This window comes from Rhizoctonia solani, chromosome 6 (genome assembly GCF_016906535.1).
Source record: "Rhizoctonia solani chromosome 6, complete sequence".
Taxonomy (NCBI): domain Eukaryota; kingdom Fungi; phylum Basidiomycota; class Agaricomycetes; order Cantharellales; family Ceratobasidiaceae; genus Rhizoctonia; species Rhizoctonia solani.
Window position 1 is genome coordinate 422,729 of NC_057375.1, and position 16,539 is coordinate 439,267.

Here is a 16,539-nt window from a genome sequence, read left to right on the forward strand (position 1 = left end):
TCTTGGCTTGGTGGCTGCGCTACCGTTCCTGAGTACTCTTTTTTTTCGTACACGCGGCCACATCTGACTGAGCGTCTAATGGAGGTGTGGATTATATTATTCATCCAAGGGGCTGCCCATCGACGAGGAACACGAGTTCAACATTGATTGAGTCTCGGAGCACTAGTAATGTCAAGGACCATTGCTGTCCCAGCGCCTAACCCAGGGACCTCCATCCATTAGTCAGGAATTGTCACGATGCCAAGACGACGTTTATTTCGGTACCATTCAACGAACTACCGCCCAACAGAGTCATCTACGTCCGAGCATAACTAGTTAATCAACCAGACCTGACAGCACCTCCTATATCTCGGTTGCAGTTGCAAACCATTCGCTTGCAGCCACTCGAATGGACGAACGCCGATCCGCAACTCAACTCTGGGACCTCAAAATGTGAATTATCGACTGAGCTTTGCGCTTGCCTGACCACAGACAACTTCAAAATGTCAAATAAATATCTACAGCAAATAGTAACCGGTAAATTACTACGATTCAATATGGGCGAACTTGGAAATAGCGCGGTTATAACTGCATTGGTTGACCAACTTGTGGATTGTCATAGAGCAGCAAGTCTATGAGTCATACTTCTTCCTGTCCTACTTCCCGTTCTGACGTTCCGGTCCTTCTGGTGGTCAAACCCCCAGAAGCCCCTCCCCCCTTTTTTTTTTCTCAAACATAGGCAGAAGCAATGCGGATGAAATGTTGTATGGGTACCATCATACGATCAGTTTTACATCCATACGAAACCAGATGTTCTGCTTCGAGAATACGTATGCTTCATCAGTATGACTGGATATTGGAATCAAGTAAGGAACGAACCAAGACATGTGGTTGTAGGAAATCTCGGGCATGGTGAGGAATAAGAGAATCGGAATAGACAAATTCCCTCTACCCTAGACGTAACAAATCACAACCCCCACGCATCTCAACAAGTCGACACGCGCAATGTATTTTAAGATCAAACGCTGCCTACCGCATACCAAACACGAATCATATTTTAGTACAACGACCAACCGCATTCAATCGGGAAATAACTCTCGCGTCCAGACCCTCAAAGACCAATACTCGCTCCAACGGAAAAAACACGTTACTTCGCTTGTATTGTAATCTCCCTTTCCCAACTCATACCTTACCCTACAAAGCACATATACAGACACCCAACTCGCCTTTAGCGACATTCTGGACCGTATCATTCCATAAATATCATTACCACGTTCAGATTGTCTCGGTTCATAATGTAGCCGACATCTTATCAATCCCGAGCCGTGATATTTATACAACTAATTAAGTAGCATAAGTCCTATTTTTAGCAACCGGGTCGGAAGGTCAGGCGTGATGACAAAGCAAAATCCAACGAAGTCCGGGCTTCCTGTCCACCAATGACGACGAAAGGCTACCGACCCCCCCCCCTCCACCTGTGATCGGTGCACTACTTGATACAGACGTTCGGGAGCGCAATACCCGCTGGATACTATGAATAACTTTATTGACGGGCGATGAATTGATGCGGCTTGGTTACAAGTACACAACTTGCGTTCTGGAATCCCAAAAAGGGACTTGATGGGGGTTCGTTTCTTTTTCAATGCCGGGCTTTGGGTGCATACGTTGCAGATCGAGTGCTCAAAATAACTCGGCCGGTTGCTTACATATTACCTTTCTCGCGGTTCTACCATATGCGTCGTCTCTGTGTTCCGAGAGAGATGTGTGCGGCATTAAAAGTTATCGATGATTAGGCAAGCTATATGTCTCGGTCTGGCCGATGGGACTCTTTACGCTGATTGGACGACTCTGCCGACTGGAGCTGCGGATGCACATACTGCGAGACTTTCCTACTCGCTTTTCCTCGACTATGGTCATCTGTCCAACCAATATGGCAGAGGGGCTGGAATGCATATTACTCTATATAGCTACGCAGCATTATTTGAACTCAATTTCTTCCGCGAGGCAAATCAAATAACGGTGCCTTAATGCCGCTATATTAGCTTGTAAATAAACGAGACATTTTTAGACACAATCCATGATTCTCATTCCACGATCGAATCACTCGGTGTTCGCGAATCAAGACTTTATTCCTCGTGGCTCTTTCGGCGCTGCGGCTCATCCTTCGGCCCGTTTGGCTGCAAACAATTGTCGATGCGCGAATAAGGGATTGTAGGTACTAGAAACAGTCTTTCTTTGGTCTTCTGTACCGGACTAGCGGCAAGCGTTGGCGGATATTGCATCTGGCCAACTACTCTGTTTATCCTTGCACTACCTTCATACCATGCATTCGTCACTCATTGGTAGGACTGATGCCGATTCTACTCGTCATAGGAAGCTTATTCGAGTGACCTGTCAAATATACGTGCTCTGGTCCCAAGTTCTATAAAGCCTATCGTTGGAAGGCTCAAACTATTCAGAGGTCTCCTCTACTCAGCGTTCCTTAGTTCTCTTACGTCTTCAGATACCATGTTCACCCCATTCGTCGTCGCTCTCGCTCTCTCAGCAGGTGTACTCGGCGCTCCGGCACCAGCAGCAGCAGACGCCAAGTCATCGACGACTATCAAAGCTACAGCCACTTCGGTCTCTTCGTCCGCCTCCACGGTCCCATCGCCAACCAGCGATTCGTCCTTGCCGGTCCCGACTGTACCCTATGCATCTGATGACTTGAACGAGTCGTACCTCGACAAGTTCCAAAACGAGCTCCCGGAGCCGATTCGAGGTGCCGCAGGTGCCAAGTTGCTCGGTCCTCAAAATGTCCCTATTGACCGACAGAATCCTGACTTTTTGGCGAGCCCAAGTACTGACAACGGAGCCGTGTAAGTAAAGATTATTGCTCATGTTTTTCTGGACTAATTTTCTTTTTATAGTTCCAACGCCAAGTGGCCATTCAGCTTGTCGCATAACCGAGTTCAGGATGGTGGTTGGGGGCGTCAACAGAATGGTAAGCTGGCGATGGCCAGTTGTGCACTTGAGAAAAAAAAAAAACTCATGACTATAAACAGTCCACACGATGCCCATCGCAACGGCTATGGCTGGTGTGAACATGCGTCTGAAAGCTGGAGGAATTCGGTAGGCTTTTAAATATTAATAGGTGATAATAAGTAATCTGACGGACCGGGTAGTGAATTACACTGGCATACTGCTGCGGAGGTTTGTGAAACATTTAATTTAATGGAAGTTGTACTCACTTTTCTAAATCATTAAGTGGGCATACGTGTTGGCGGTGAGTTGATTGACAGAACTATTAGCACCAAAGTCTGATTGATTTCAAAATTATAGGGAAGCTGCCGTGTTGGTGCTGTCAACGCCGACGGCCAAAATTATCAGGCCGATGTTGTAAGAACTCACGTCAATCTCCGAGCATAATCATTTTTTACTTAGTTTTCCGCTGTAGTACCCGGGTGACCTTTGGTACTTCCCAGCTGGTGTCCCACACGTCCTCCAGGGCCTCAACAATACTGCCGATGGCTGCGAGTTCCTCCTGGTAAGCTCACTCCACATTATTCTGACACTCTCCTAATAAATCCCCTGTAGGTGTTCGACGACGGAGAGTTCAGCGAAGATTCCACCTTTTCAGTTACAGATTGGATGGCACACGTTCCCAAGGAAGTACTGGGCAAGAACTTCAAGGTCAACGCTTCCGCCTTTGACCATATTCCAGATCGTCAGCTGTGGATGTTGCCTAGTGCGGTCCCTACTGGCACTGCCGACGGTGATTTGGTGAAGAGCCCTCAAGGAGTTTCTACTCTCCCTTACTCGTTTGCTGCTAGCAAGGCCAACGCAACAAAGGTATGTATATGTATACATCACCACCTGCTGAAAACTAATTCCATACTTACTAGGTTGCGGGTGGATCAGTCAAAGTTGTTGATTCAAGAACCTTTGAAGTTAGCAAGACCATTGCTATGGCTGAGGTCACCGTCGAGGTCGGAGGAATTCGTGAGCTCCACGTGAGTATGGTCCTGTGGAAGCATTCATTTTAGTTAACCATTTACCCAGTGGCATCCGACTCAACCCGAATGGAGTTATTTCATGTAAGGCCCATCTGCTCGCTTGTTTCCCTTATGATTCTAAACGAATTAATACAGTCAAGGAAATGCGCGCATCACTGTTTTTGCTGCTCAGGCCAACGCCCGTACCTTTGACTACCAGGCTGGTGATATCGGTACGTTATTGATTCGGAGCTCATCAACATGCATTTATTAATATCTGGCAAAGGCTACGTACCTCCTTCCTTCGGCCATTATGTCGAGAACATTGGCAACACCACGCTCAAGTTCCTCGAGATCTTCAACGCCGACAAATACGAGGATATTTCTTTGAACCAGTGGCTCGCTCTCACTCCTCCCGAACTGGTCAAGGTAAAAAAGCAACAACTTGTTATCAGTTCCTTTAGAAAATTAATCATAATCTGCTTCAGGCTCACTTGCAACTCAGCGACGATACCATTAGCAAGCTCCAAAAAGTCAAGCCAATCGTTGTTGGGTCCGGTCTCCTCTAAATCAACCAAGCTTCCCATAATTTACCCATGTAAATATTATACGATTTTATCACCTCGTATTCAATGTCAACGACATGTTTTCTACTTCATGCATCAGTGGTTTCATCCACGGTATCCAGCACATAAAGTGAAGCCAATGCGAATGCAATGATGAACACTAATACGAATGCTACAGAAGCACTCTTGGCAAAGTTAGAACTCTTATTAGAGCCGCGCTTCATAGACGCTGCAGTTTTTTGCTGAGAGATTTCATCATAACCTTCGCGATCGACTATTTGACTCTGCTTTGTAAATTGAGTAATAGTATATAATGGGGTTAGTACTGATATTTCCATGGTTTTCACATCTCAGTTCGAGTAGTTTAAACACTTCAGGTACTGCCATGCTTCATATTCTTCAATATGGACGTTTTGCAATGAAGCCTGCGGAGTCGCAAAATAGCGACCTAGCCGGAGCATGTAGCGAGTCACGTGACGACCGCTTCACGTCGTGTCGACTTGCGTCCGACCTCCTCCACCATCTGGCCTCGTATACAGGGAGTGCCGCGGCACGCCTTTGCATGTCATTTTTATCCCGACCACCATCCTTTGGTCATGAGAGCTGGTTTGGGCCGTCCACCCATGAGCCAGGCTCGCGGTCGGGCGCCCCGGGTCCAGCCTCGCTGCTTTGCAGCCGCGGGGGTTCCCCAACCTTCACCGGTCCGGGTCTCGTGGCCGACGCGGACGATCGTGCAGAGGATAAGTTTTCTCCACTATGGTATTACGCCCGTAAACACGTCCCTACCTGGGCGATATCTATAATTGGTCATATTATAAGTGAAGCCTGAGGGCCTCAGTTAGCATACTTCCAAGACGATATTCTATGGTGTTCAAAAGGAAGCTCACAAAATCAAGCAATCGCTGTTAAAGGGTAGGTCAATAAATATTAATATATTAATACATGGATAATTTAATACAACAGAGCTATATGCGAAGTATTCATGGATTCATGCGCTGATATACAAGTTTCTCGGTCAAATTCCACAAGTCTCTTGCCAAGTCCTGATTTTGGGCCAAGTCTGAGGGAGTAGCAATCTTTCCAACAGGAGTAATAAAACTACCTCGGTGCTTTTGTGAATCGGAACGGACCGTTGGGTCTGAAGCAGCATATACGCTGTTCCGAGCTCCAGCAGCTTCGTCAATGAAGAACAGCTTTACGAGAATTTCTGAAATCCAGCCCAAAATAGGCATTTTGGCTGTTGACTCCCGGGCTGCAGCTAAAAAAGGGTTCAGCACGAATACCGATTTTTTGAGATCTGCGAACCTACCTGTTGCTACGTAGCCTGGATGAACAGATACAGCAATGATGCTGGATCCCTCGCTATCTAATCTGCGTTGTAGCTCTTTTGTGAAAAGCAGATTCGCGAGCTTTGTACGACCTACCACTAAATCAATATTGAAGCATCACTAAGAAGTCATAGCCAACTCACTATAACGAGCAATGGTATGAGACCAAGTATTTGGGTTTTTCGAAGGGAACGGTTTACTTATGTCGAGTGGATCAGAGAAAGATATTTGAGTTTTTCTGCTCCAGGCATTATGGACGGTCGAAGAAACCTGGAGCGCAGTAGATGAGTAATATAAGGGGGAGACACCCCGTAGAAACATACATTAACTATACGGACATCAGAACCTTTTTCAGTACTTGTCTGTCTCATCAAGTCTAGCAACGTCGTTGTAAGAACGTAATGGCCAACATGGCTGCGAAAAGTCAATTCAGTCTTGAGTTGAATGCGACTTCCTAACACCCACTTTGTTGCCATCATATTTTCTATTCCGTCATCATTCAGCTCAAAAGGAGCATCACCTCTGACGTGGAATCAAATTAGATAACATTAATAATGAAATCAAAGCGTGTACTCACATACAGGCATTGTTGACTGAATAATTAGCCGCTTTGCGTAAATAACAGCCGAATTGATCAGAGGAAGTGCTTACTCAAGACGTCCAACCGATCTTCGGCCTTTAAAAATGCCTCGGCCGACTCTCTTGTTTTCCCTACGGTTGACAAGTCCAACGGAAGCCATTTCAACTGGCCGTCTGAGCTTGGGACGTCGGCACGGATAAGTTCCATTGCTCGTCGCGCATTTTCCTCGGAGCGCACGCCCAGATACACTGTTCCTCCCATTCTGTACAGCTGCTTCGCAGTCTCAAATCCGATTCCCCGACTATATTTGATGCATTAAAATAGGTCTCTAGTTGCGGTCGATAATAGGTCAGCTTACTTGGCACCCGTTACCATCAAAACACGGCCGGTGAGGTTGGGTTGAGTAGTAATTGTGGCACGAGAAGAGAAGGCACCCATAGCTAGAGTTATCGAGGGCACTGGGCAGGTACTAAAAGCTGCAGTTCCACGTTATAAACTCAGATGGGCGCGTTATCGAGGTTAGCGGGGAGGGGAAGGAAAACAGCCCTCGATCACGTGATCGAGGCTCGATAAATGGAACGATTTGATCTCACCAGATGGCACGACTTTTGCCTTTGTCGCGATCACTTTCGGATGTCTCACTATGAGACATACTAGGCTTCGACTTTGAGATTTGAGTTTAAATGGGCTAGTCCGATCCCGGATCACGATATAACTGGAGTTTAAGGTTAGGGTGCGTACATATATGATAAACGTACCCACTGGCCGAGGTTAAGCTTGATAAAACCCTTGTTAACAAAACTTTCCAAGTTGAGTATACACGCCCAGTAAAAACTATGAATTCCATTTATTCGATTTGCCCCTCTCTTTTCACGCTGCTCGACAAATAAACGAGCTCGCCTTATCGTTGAAATTGCAAACAGCCAGATTTGTAGATCCTTTTTATATAAATAATTTAGTATTAAGCACTCCAGCTTCATCCGGGACTTGCCTGGATAGACTATTACTCCCCCAGGAGTGATACCTTTACAGTCCCAATCACTAAACATTTAGCTGGTCAGATCTCCTTGACCCATATGAACAGAACTGGATGTATAGCTACCTGTAAAGCAACCATGCTAGGCCGTGATCGGGACCAAAGCTCGACACTTGATCGTTGAATTCATTTCCAAAATTGACGCATTGACTCTCCCTGAGCGTGCATATAACGTATCAGTGAATAATCATCAAGTAGTGTGGGTCATTCTTACGTAGAACGAGCGACATAAAGCTAATGATTTGTGCCAAGAATTCCTTGCAGGAACACAGCGATAAAGCACTTACACATCGCCCTTTGAAATCCGCGTCGGCACAGAAGTAAACACCTCCAGAAATAGCCAGTGGCGCGGGCTTCTATACAACGTCATAGAAACTTAGTCAGATAATTCACTGAAGATAGAGATGTACCTGCATCAGGTATTGGCTTGATCACATTACTTGGATCGAGCTGGGCGTAGTAGTAGTTTTCCTGTCCCATCCGAGCGCAGTCTTCCAATTTTCATACCTAGTATGCAACAGAAAAGGAGCGCAAACGGCGCTTCTGGCGAGTGATAGTAATCCTAAAAGAGGAAAATGCATTTAGACTAGACAGACCGACAGATAGTGCTAGGAGTGAGTGCTCGCAACAATACTCTGGGTATGTCCTATCTCTCATAAGACGAGTTTATAAACCGCACTCCCGCCGTAGCTCGGTAAAGACCGACTTTGTATACTTATTAGAGAATCATTTAATAGGGGTACTGGTCTAAACGGAGATCCTCATTAGGTTATAGCTGTACTGCCTCTAGGCCAGAGAGGTAACATGATCATCGAAGACTCCAAGTCGCGTCGTACATATGAACAATTATAAAATCCACGGGTGTCACAACCAGCGGCATTACCATATCTGGCAAGAGGTAAAGCGTGTACACGCATGACCAACGTTGCTCATTGCGCTCCTACCAGCTTCTCTGCCCTGGTTAGCAGCCCATAAGGAAAGCTACCCCTTTGGTTGACTATCGCGCCTGTGATATTGTATCTAACGGGGATGGGCATTAGTGACCTTTGGGAGTCAGTAATATTATTAGATGACTGTAAGGATGGGTCTAAGTCAACTTATATGCTGCATCTAATACGTGATTAGTCCATCAACCACAGGTTTTCTAAAGCTTTGCTTGGAAATACAGTATAATTAGGTGGAATAAAGCGGGTTCAAAGTGAACTCCCTAGACGAGCCACGTATGTTTTCACGCTGCCCTACATCTGAATGAACTGGCGATATTATCGAATTTAATGTTCAATAAATTTGGAAATCCTTTAGCGAAGGGAAAATTGATTGATTAAGTCCGGCTTAAGCTTGGATGAAATCTGGTCTTACCAGGTTTAACAAGCCACCCTCCAGGATTTTCCCCCTTACAGTCCCAGTCACTGGACATCGGTTTGATGAGTTTTATGAATAAAATACAAGGAGATCCGTGCATTACCTCCAGAGCAAACAGGCTAACCCGGCGTCCGGTCCAAAGCTAGTGACCTTGTCGTTGAATTCGTTTCCAAAATTGATGCACTGATTCTCTCTAGATTGAAACAAGTGTCAAATGCTGCCTTTTGAAGATGCGGAGCATATAATTACTCAAAACCAGCGACGAAAAGCTATGGGAACATTGATATATACTCGGTGATAGTTCGATCTGGCAAAATAGTTGACTACTTACGCATTGGCCTTTAAAATTAGCCTCAGTGCAGAAATAAACGCCTCCGGAAATGGAAGCAGGTGCAGGTTTCTGAAGAATAGAAGTATTAGCAAGCTCGAGCTCTTTCAATTAAAAGACAGGGAAATGCCTACACCGGGCGTGGGTTTGACTACGTTACTAGGGTCGAGCTGGGCAGGCGTAGTAGTCTTTCCATCCCACCCAAGCGCAATCTTCCAGTCCTCATCTCGAAGAGATAGTAAGGAAGGGGCGCAGAGAACGCTAGCTGTGAGCGACAGAAGGCCCAAAGAGAAGCGCATCGCTGATATGAATGGGAAGGATGGAAGGGGGTGCTGAGAGAGGCGCTTTTCGAGAAATGGCTCTATGGACACCATCGCACTCAATGGGTCATTTATATAGCGCTATTTCCCATTGTGCCTCGGCATCGATTGTCCTAATGTGGTTATCAGAGCACAATTTCGATGGAGGTGCCGATCCGAATGAAAATGACTAGACTGGTATGGCTGTGTCCGACCCCAGGTGTGGAAGACGTAACATCATCGAAGACTTTGACATATGATGATGCATGTGATCAAACCTGGAATCCACGAGCCTCAATATACCTCAACTGGGGTACCTGGGTAAGGCCGCAATAGATGTGTATGTGATTAAATTTATAGATTGCATTTACGTCAGATATTTAGGACCAAACAGTCCCTTATTGGGCTGGGGCGATGTTCAAATTAGGGCAATTCTACAATTCAATGTCGATGACCAACTTGTGCTGCTCTCATGAATGACTTGGATTCAGATGCTCGGCTAACCAAGTTTTACCCGATTCATATGTATGTTCAGGTTGACCGATTCATTGAAATACTGCAGTGACCATAATTATTTCAGTGCTAGACTATAGGCTACAGGTAGAGGGTGTGTATCATACAGCACGAGTTGCAGTATTATGGCAAGGTCGTCATTAATTAAAGACTGCTTCAAAAAATTTACGGATTTTTGCACTGGAAAGAGCTAGCAACGTTGCCAAAACCGAATGCATCGAGGTCATTGACTATATTCAATGAAAAATTCAGTGCTTCATTATTAAAAGTTGAATGCATGCAGACATACTACCCGTGCCACTGATCCATCCCCCTGGGTTCGTACCCTGGCAGTTTGGATCGCTATCACCGAAATAGATCAGTCAAATTTTCAAGGCTCAAGGATGTAGCCTACCTCCAAAGCAAACAAGAAATCGAATTTTGAGGCTCTGGCCGGAAGCTACTAACCTGGCTATCGAATGCCGAGTCAAAATTGTTACAGGAGTTACTAGAATTGATTGAATAAATGTAAGTGGCATTGTAATGTATGAAATAAGATATACTGACTTGACGCGCGAAGCTCGCACCTAGGGTATCATCAATTACGATCCCTTGAGAACCACGAAATAGATGTAGACTTACACACACTCCCTGGAATCCAGCCTCTTTGCAATAAACGACACCACCATTGAGAATTACTTCCTGTCGCTTTACCTGCTGTCGTGCATATGTCATAAAGATAGACATAAGCTAGAAAGATTCAACTCACAACAGGTGTACCGAGGACGGCGGAGAGAATCGACAAAACGGCGAGAGAGGTGAAGCGCATGTTGATTAATAGGTCGAAGGAATAATGTTATTAGAATAGTTGTTGAGCTGTTTTACTCCCGCATGGCAGCTTTTATACTATTTCTTTGAGCTCCCCATGACTTGAACTTTCGTACGGCTCGGCATGACCTGCCATAAAGCTTTGCTTGCTCCACAACCTGGGCTGACCGGGCCAGAGTATCTACCCCACTATGGCGGTGTTGCGCCCTTTCGTCAACAGGTCTATATCCTTCAGAGATAAAGCCCGCGTATTGTCCGTGCACACAATCGTTCAGGATGCCTAGTCACAAAACGATCCACGCCGCTTACCAAACCGAGCGTCGGTCAACCCGAGGGTAGATTCCTTGGGGAAGTTTTTTGCTCGATTTATTCCGAGAAGACCGCACTAGTCACAAGGTACAGTTCTGGATCCGTCATCTCTCTACATTCTCTGGCCAAGCAAGGGACGGCCGGCACGACCACACTTGTGGCGTTATGCGTATGATATCACCAGACCAAGGGCATCTCGGATTGGTGACGCAAGACTAGCGGGTCGGCAGAGCCCCAAAGCATCATAACCACTCAAGAGTCAGCCGTATTGGGTGCGACCCGTAGGGCCGCCATTCCAACTTTCATTTCGCCCTGTCAATTTCAAGCCACTCGCTTAGACCGATATAGGTTATATTTCCACGTTGAATGACGATAAAGCTCCTAGAGTTCGGTGCAAGAATCCAGCCGCGCTGTTCCGTGTGGCTCAAGAGTCTCGTAAAGCTCATGACAGTTTTGCCCAAGGCAGGTATACGATCCTGGGTGCGTATTCGTACAGATAATGCATATGGTTCGGGACAAATGCCGTGCCTTGGCCGATGATGATCAACTTTGCCGAAAGATGGTCGTCTCTGGGAAGAAGTCGGTTCGTCACGTGGATTATCTTGGCTTGGTTTATCCATGTAAAGATTGAATTAGACATATCCAAAGTTACATTCTGCTAAATCTAGTTTCCTTTGCCCTTGCGTCTGTCTCTGCGTTTTCTCCCAATGATCCCACCAATATTATCCGTGTTTGTAGACTTTGGAGTGGGATCTGGATTTGCCTTTTTGGACGAGGGCGCGTCCTTGGCTTTCGAGCTATTCCCAGACTTTCTCGGCATCGACCGCTTCGGACCTGGGCGCCCTCTTTTGGGGAGCTGCTCCTGTTCATCCCCCACAGAGTCAGGTGCCTGTTCAAATCGTGAGTAATGTTCCACCGGGGGGACATGCCCACAAATCGGGCGTACCTTGCGCTTTTTGGGAGCCTGAGCTGCGTTGGTAAGTCCACTCTTGACCGCATCGGTTCGTTCGTTCCGTCGTTTGACGACTTGGATGTTCTGATTACACACAACAATAAGCAAGGACTATTTTCCAGCCAGACAACTCTCAAACTCGCCTCGATAGCAAATTCCAGTATCAAGGTCTTGCTCGATCCCCGGGCTTCACTCTTCCCCTCGGACCCGAGCTCTTCGTCCAAACGCTCAAGCTCGTCTTTAAGTCTTTTCAGCCTGCCCTCTCGCTCTTCGTTCCCACCAGATTCACCAGCCTTCTTCAGCGCCTCGACTAAATCCTTTACCTCCTCTCTCCACCACGCGCGCATGAGCCCAACGACCCCGGGGCGATTATTCACCCACCGAAGCACACGGAGCGCATCCGCGTGCTCGCTTGTTTCGATGAATCCGTACCCGCGACTTCGGCCCTTGCCCGTCACCGCATCCACCCGATCGGCAGCGCGGACGATCTTGGCCTGTTGAATCCCCGTGCTGCGCCCCTTTTTACCCTTGTTCTTCTTCTTCCCGCTTTTGGCCTCGGTACTGGTGTCATTATTGTTGTTATTTTCGTTTTCGGGTTCGTCCCGGTGGAGTTCGTCCCGCGTAAGCGGCTCCCGCTCACCACTCGACACTTCTGCCTCAAACTCGCGTATAGCATGGATCGCGAGCCGCTTGAGAACACGCTCTGACGCCCAGAGCGGGAGTCTTCGTACACTGATGCGGGTGCGCGAGACGTAGAGCGAAGGGTTAGAACGGAGGAGCGCCTTGCGCGCGTCGAATGAGGTCTGTCGTGCTGCGAGTTCGGCTTCTGAGAGGCCCGCGGCGGCACTAGAGTTGGGGAATATGACTTTTGCAATGATCAGATTAGTTGGGTTTTGGTTGCGCATATATATGATAGGTATTTACCTCCTTCGCGCATGAGATACAGGTTCCGCTTGTCTTGTTTTTCTCGGCTTCGTTCGCCTTCTTCGCGTAGTCGGTCTGCTTCGTTGCGTGTCACGGCTCGAGCGACGGAGAGCGTTCGTCCGTGCAGTACTAGTCGTTTAGCCAATGATGCCGAAGGGTCGGGAGTGAGAAGCGACATGCTGAATGGGTTATGGGCCTTGGAGCTGCCGGCCTGTGAAATAAATCCATTAGACCAGTCATCGTTATGGAGTCGGAGGGGATACATACAGCGGGCTTGTCCATTCCTAGTTCCTTTGCCATAGCCTCTGCCTCTGCAATCGCAGCATCTGCGTCATCCTTTTTCCAAAAGCATACAAACCCTGTTCCCCTCGACCGACCCGTCTCATGGTCCATGGTAATACGAGCATATCGTAGAGGGCCAAATGCGCGGAACCTTGGGCGAGTTGAGATAAATGTCAGCTAGCGGGATACAAAGACACTTACAATGCACGCAAATCGTCCTCGGTGGCTTCGAATGGTACGTTTCGTACGAAAAGGGTAGTCCCAACGTCGGTATCCGGGAGTTGAGGCCGTTCGTGCGGTTCCTCTTCGCTGTCTTCGTCACTCGCCTCTTCCTCTTCTTCCTCGTCCTCTTCCTCTTCTGAAGAACCGACCTCATTACCGGATTCGGCCTCTTCATCATCGTCCTGCTCATCGACCTCCATTGCCTCATCCTGCCTCTGAGAAACGGTCTCTTCCCATTTACTCTTGCTCAAAGCCCAGTCGACGGCTACCACACGACCTTCCTTCACAGGTGCGTCTGCATTCTCGTCTTCCCCCTCCTCCTCCTCCCCCTCCTCCTCACTTTCCTCAGCCTCCGGTTCCTCCCCCCTCATAGCCCGTAACCTCGCAGCAGCCTTTGCCCGAGCAGCCTCCTCCCGCTCCTTCCTCGTCTTCCTCTGCTTCTTTTGGGCACCCACTGTTCTTCCGTTGACGCTGTTCAATGCACGCTCGGCATCGGCGCGCGATAACATCCATATAAAAGCAAATCCCCGGTGACGGCCCGGTTTAGATTCGGATCCTTCGGATTGAGCCGCGGGGAGGGTGATGGAGAATATGGGTCCAAACGGAGCAAAGAGCGCATGTAAATCGCTCTCTGTAACCTAGACGCAACACAGCGATGGAATAATGTTATTTGTATCTAGCTTTACAGCGAGAAGGTAACGAAGAACTACTCACATGCCAGGGGAGGTTGCGAATGATCAATCTCGACGAACGACTTGGTGCTCCTGATTTTCGTCCCGTGACTAGTTTATCCGCTCGTTTCTTGATGGTCGCAGAGAGACGAGAACCTTTGAATACATGATTGTGTAGTTTTGCAACGGCCGCTGATGCCTGTGCAGGCGACGAGAATTTGACCAGCGCTAAACAATTAGAGATTAATTTGGGACGAGACGAGGACCAAAGATAAACGCCAACCGACCAGTGTGCTCATCATGATCGGGGACAGGATAGACTACTTGCGTCGCACCGGGAATCTTGCGTGCTTTTTTCCACAAGACTTTCGAGTTGGTGCCAGGAGGCAAGTTGGTGACAATAAGAGTGCGAATGGCCTCTGGATCAATGGGTCCCTTGGGCTGCGGTTCCCTTTTAGGCTTCTTCGGTGAGACTTTGTCTGTGTTGTGGGGAACACCCTGTGCGTTCTGTAAGCCACGCCTTGGAGCTACGATTTGACAATTCGCATACCTTTTTGTCGGCCCATTGCAGTCTCAGTATTCGTCCGTCCAACTCGAACGGTTTCTCGCTCTCCAATGCAAGCGAGGCATCCTCCTTGATCGCAAAGGACACATAGGCAACTCCCTTGCTGGCCTTGGTCTCCTTGTCCAATACCACAAACGCCGACCTCACCGGCGCAACGTCCGAGAACAGTGTTTGCACATCCGTCGAAGTCGCCGTGTACGGCAAGTTGGACACGAATATCGTCGATCTTAATAGCAATATGTTAGCGGCATTGACGAATGCTCAAGGCGGACTCACCCGTGCGCTGCATCTCCAGTCTCTGACATGATTGGCGTCGGTCCACAAAAATAATGACCGTGGCTGTGCTCACCGATCACTTGCATCAATATCGGTCATCATGATTGGAAATTGGGGCGAGCTTTATGAATCATCGACTCATTCGTTCCGTCGATAAATTAATTATTCAACAGAACGGGCGGAAGTGTGATACTTGTAATCACTCAATGAATTTCTTGCCACATCTAATATTGGACCCAATCGTAATGATTTAAACAGTCTTTGTGCGCAACTGTGGAACGTTCAGCGATACAATTAATAGGATCCCAATTTTCCTGTTTATCGACCCCACTAACCGCCATGTTGTAATTAGTACCCGCGAGTATGTAGTTCTACGGCAGGAGACTTTTAACCACTCGATAGTTGTTAGGAAGGTTCACACTGGATCGACCCTATGCCATCGACTTCCACACGTAATACAGATTTCCACAGAACCTTTCGAGATTCAAGCCCGCGTAAGTCCTGTGTCTGCTATATATGAATCCCCCTATTCATAATGATCTCGGCCATTTCGGTTAGGCATTTGGGCGTCCGAAGATCCCAGTTACCGTTGGGGCATGTCCAATCATTGATCGGCGTGCGAGACAACCCCGAGCAAGGCTGGCACTAGTCGTTCATACGGTACGTTTGGGCAAGTTGACTGGAACAGATAATATCAAGCACATCAAGCGAACAGGGCGGGCGATTTTGCGCGTGTCTTTGTGGGTGATATGCATACCCCCTGATGCTAGAGACGAGGCTCCAAGTTCTGGTACTACCTAGTTATAGGCTTAGGCTATGTCTACCGAGGTTGGAATGTCCATTTGGGATTCTCATGAACGGATACGGGTCCTTGATGACTGAAAACGGGCGCCCATGTAGGTTTGTAGATTGATGTCATCAACCTTGACCCCGCCGAATATTTGATTAAAAAATCATAAATTAGCTCTCTTGAACACGTACATCATACAGTGTATGCTGTGTAATGTACAATACACTTGTTTCGACGATAATCCCTGGGACTCACGGGGGGGGGGGATTTGGCTGCACGGATGGGATTGTCCCAGACTCGGAATCTCATCGAACTCTCGGGCATAGACCGATGCCGACATACTCTGGTACAGCTGATATGGAACTCACACCCAGCATACTCCAACTATTCGCCTTCATAGAGGAAAAAAAATATACAAATGGGCCCGAATAGTGAAGCAGTTTCAAGTTTCGTCAGAGTGCTCATGAAATAACTATTTGGACGTTCATGGTATGATACATTCGGGGCGGTGCTGTTGGGGAGGTCGGTCTGCAACATGAAGAAGTCCTTGGCAGGCACCAACATAGCGCCCGGCGCACGAAATCAGCCCACGCAAGGGTAAGTATGTTCGTATATGTACTGTTATCAGAACACAAAGAGGACAAATTGTAATGCGTATTGACATCTGCACAGGTTTGCTTTAACAGAAGAGGACGTGTACTGATGGATTCCGTCGAAGAAGAAAAAACTAGGAAAGCGCCATGGATCTAGAACAAGCTCAATGCGCATCGAGATCC

At 47.5% G+C, this 16,539-nt stretch overlaps 6 protein-coding genes across 6 annotated transcripts; 2 read left to right on the forward strand and 4 right to left on the reverse strand.

Annotated features, from left to right (window-relative positions):
• Window positions 1–2,487: 2,487 nt before the first annotated feature.
• On the forward strand, window positions 2,488–4,522 carry RhiXN_05594 (oxalate decarboxylase; the record flags this gene model as incomplete). The annotated part of the gene is made up of 13 exons (XM_043325410.1): window positions 2,488–2,837; window positions 2,889–2,962; window positions 3,024–3,090; window positions 3,144–3,171; window positions 3,227–3,244; window positions 3,301–3,357; window positions 3,416–3,505; window positions 3,556–3,810; window positions 3,864–3,971; window positions 4,021–4,055; window positions 4,110–4,186; window positions 4,240–4,382; window positions 4,442–4,522. The coding sequence occupies 13 exons, from the start codon at window positions 2,488–2,490 to the stop codon at window positions 4,520–4,522; spliced, it is 1,383 nt and encodes a 460-aa protein (XP_043180842.1).
• A 382-nt stretch (window positions 4,523–4,904) lies between these two features.
• Window positions 4,905–5,348, forward strand: RhiXN_05595 (uncharacterized protein; the record flags this gene model as incomplete). Its single annotated transcript, XM_043325411.1, has 1 exon — window positions 4,905–5,348. The coding sequence occupies one exon, from the start codon at window positions 4,905–4,907 to the stop codon at window positions 5,346–5,348; it is 444 nt and encodes a 147-aa protein (XP_043180843.1).
• Window positions 5,349–5,499: 151 nt separating this feature from the next.
• RhiXN_05596 (short chain dehydrogenase) lies at window positions 5,500–6,865 on the reverse strand (the record flags this gene model as incomplete). The annotated part of the gene is made up of 8 exons (XM_043325412.1): window positions 5,500–5,777; window positions 5,829–5,939; window positions 5,991–6,117; window positions 6,171–6,261; window positions 6,313–6,369; window positions 6,425–6,440; window positions 6,499–6,728; window positions 6,786–6,865. 8 exons carry the CDS (start codon window positions 6,863–6,865, stop codon window positions 5,500–5,502), a joined length of 990 nt encoding a protein of 329 aa, XP_043180844.1.
• A 2,205-nt stretch (window positions 6,866–9,070) lies between these two features.
• Window positions 9,071–9,452, reverse strand: RhiXN_05597 (uncharacterized protein; the record flags this gene model as incomplete). Its single annotated transcript, XM_043325413.1, has 3 exons — window positions 9,071–9,094; window positions 9,157–9,225; window positions 9,288–9,452. The coding sequence occupies 3 exons, from the start codon at window positions 9,450–9,452 to the stop codon at window positions 9,071–9,073; spliced, it is 258 nt and encodes an 85-aa protein (XP_043180845.1).
• A 678-nt stretch (window positions 9,453–10,130) lies between these two features.
• On the reverse strand, window positions 10,131–10,773 carry RhiXN_05598 (short chain dehydrogenase; the record flags this gene model as incomplete). Its single annotated transcript, XM_043325414.1, has 6 exons — window positions 10,131–10,195; window positions 10,255–10,307; window positions 10,360–10,452; window positions 10,512–10,531; window positions 10,587–10,661; window positions 10,714–10,773. 6 exons carry the CDS (start codon window positions 10,771–10,773, stop codon window positions 10,131–10,133), a joined length of 366 nt encoding a protein of 121 aa, XP_043180846.1.
• Window positions 10,774–11,745: 972 nt separating this feature from the next.
• On the reverse strand, window positions 11,746–15,002 carry RhiXN_05599 (RNA recognition motif protein; the record flags this gene model as incomplete). The annotated part of the gene is made up of 10 exons (XM_043325415.1): window positions 11,746–11,970; window positions 12,028–12,117; window positions 12,165–12,898; window positions 12,958–13,168; window positions 13,225–13,390; window positions 13,441–14,099; window positions 14,176–14,360; window positions 14,420–14,630; window positions 14,683–14,923; window positions 14,974–15,002. The coding sequence occupies 10 exons, from the start codon at window positions 15,000–15,002 to the stop codon at window positions 11,746–11,748; spliced, it is 2,751 nt and encodes a 916-aa protein (XP_043180847.1).
• Window positions 15,003–16,539: the final 1,537 nt, after the last annotated feature.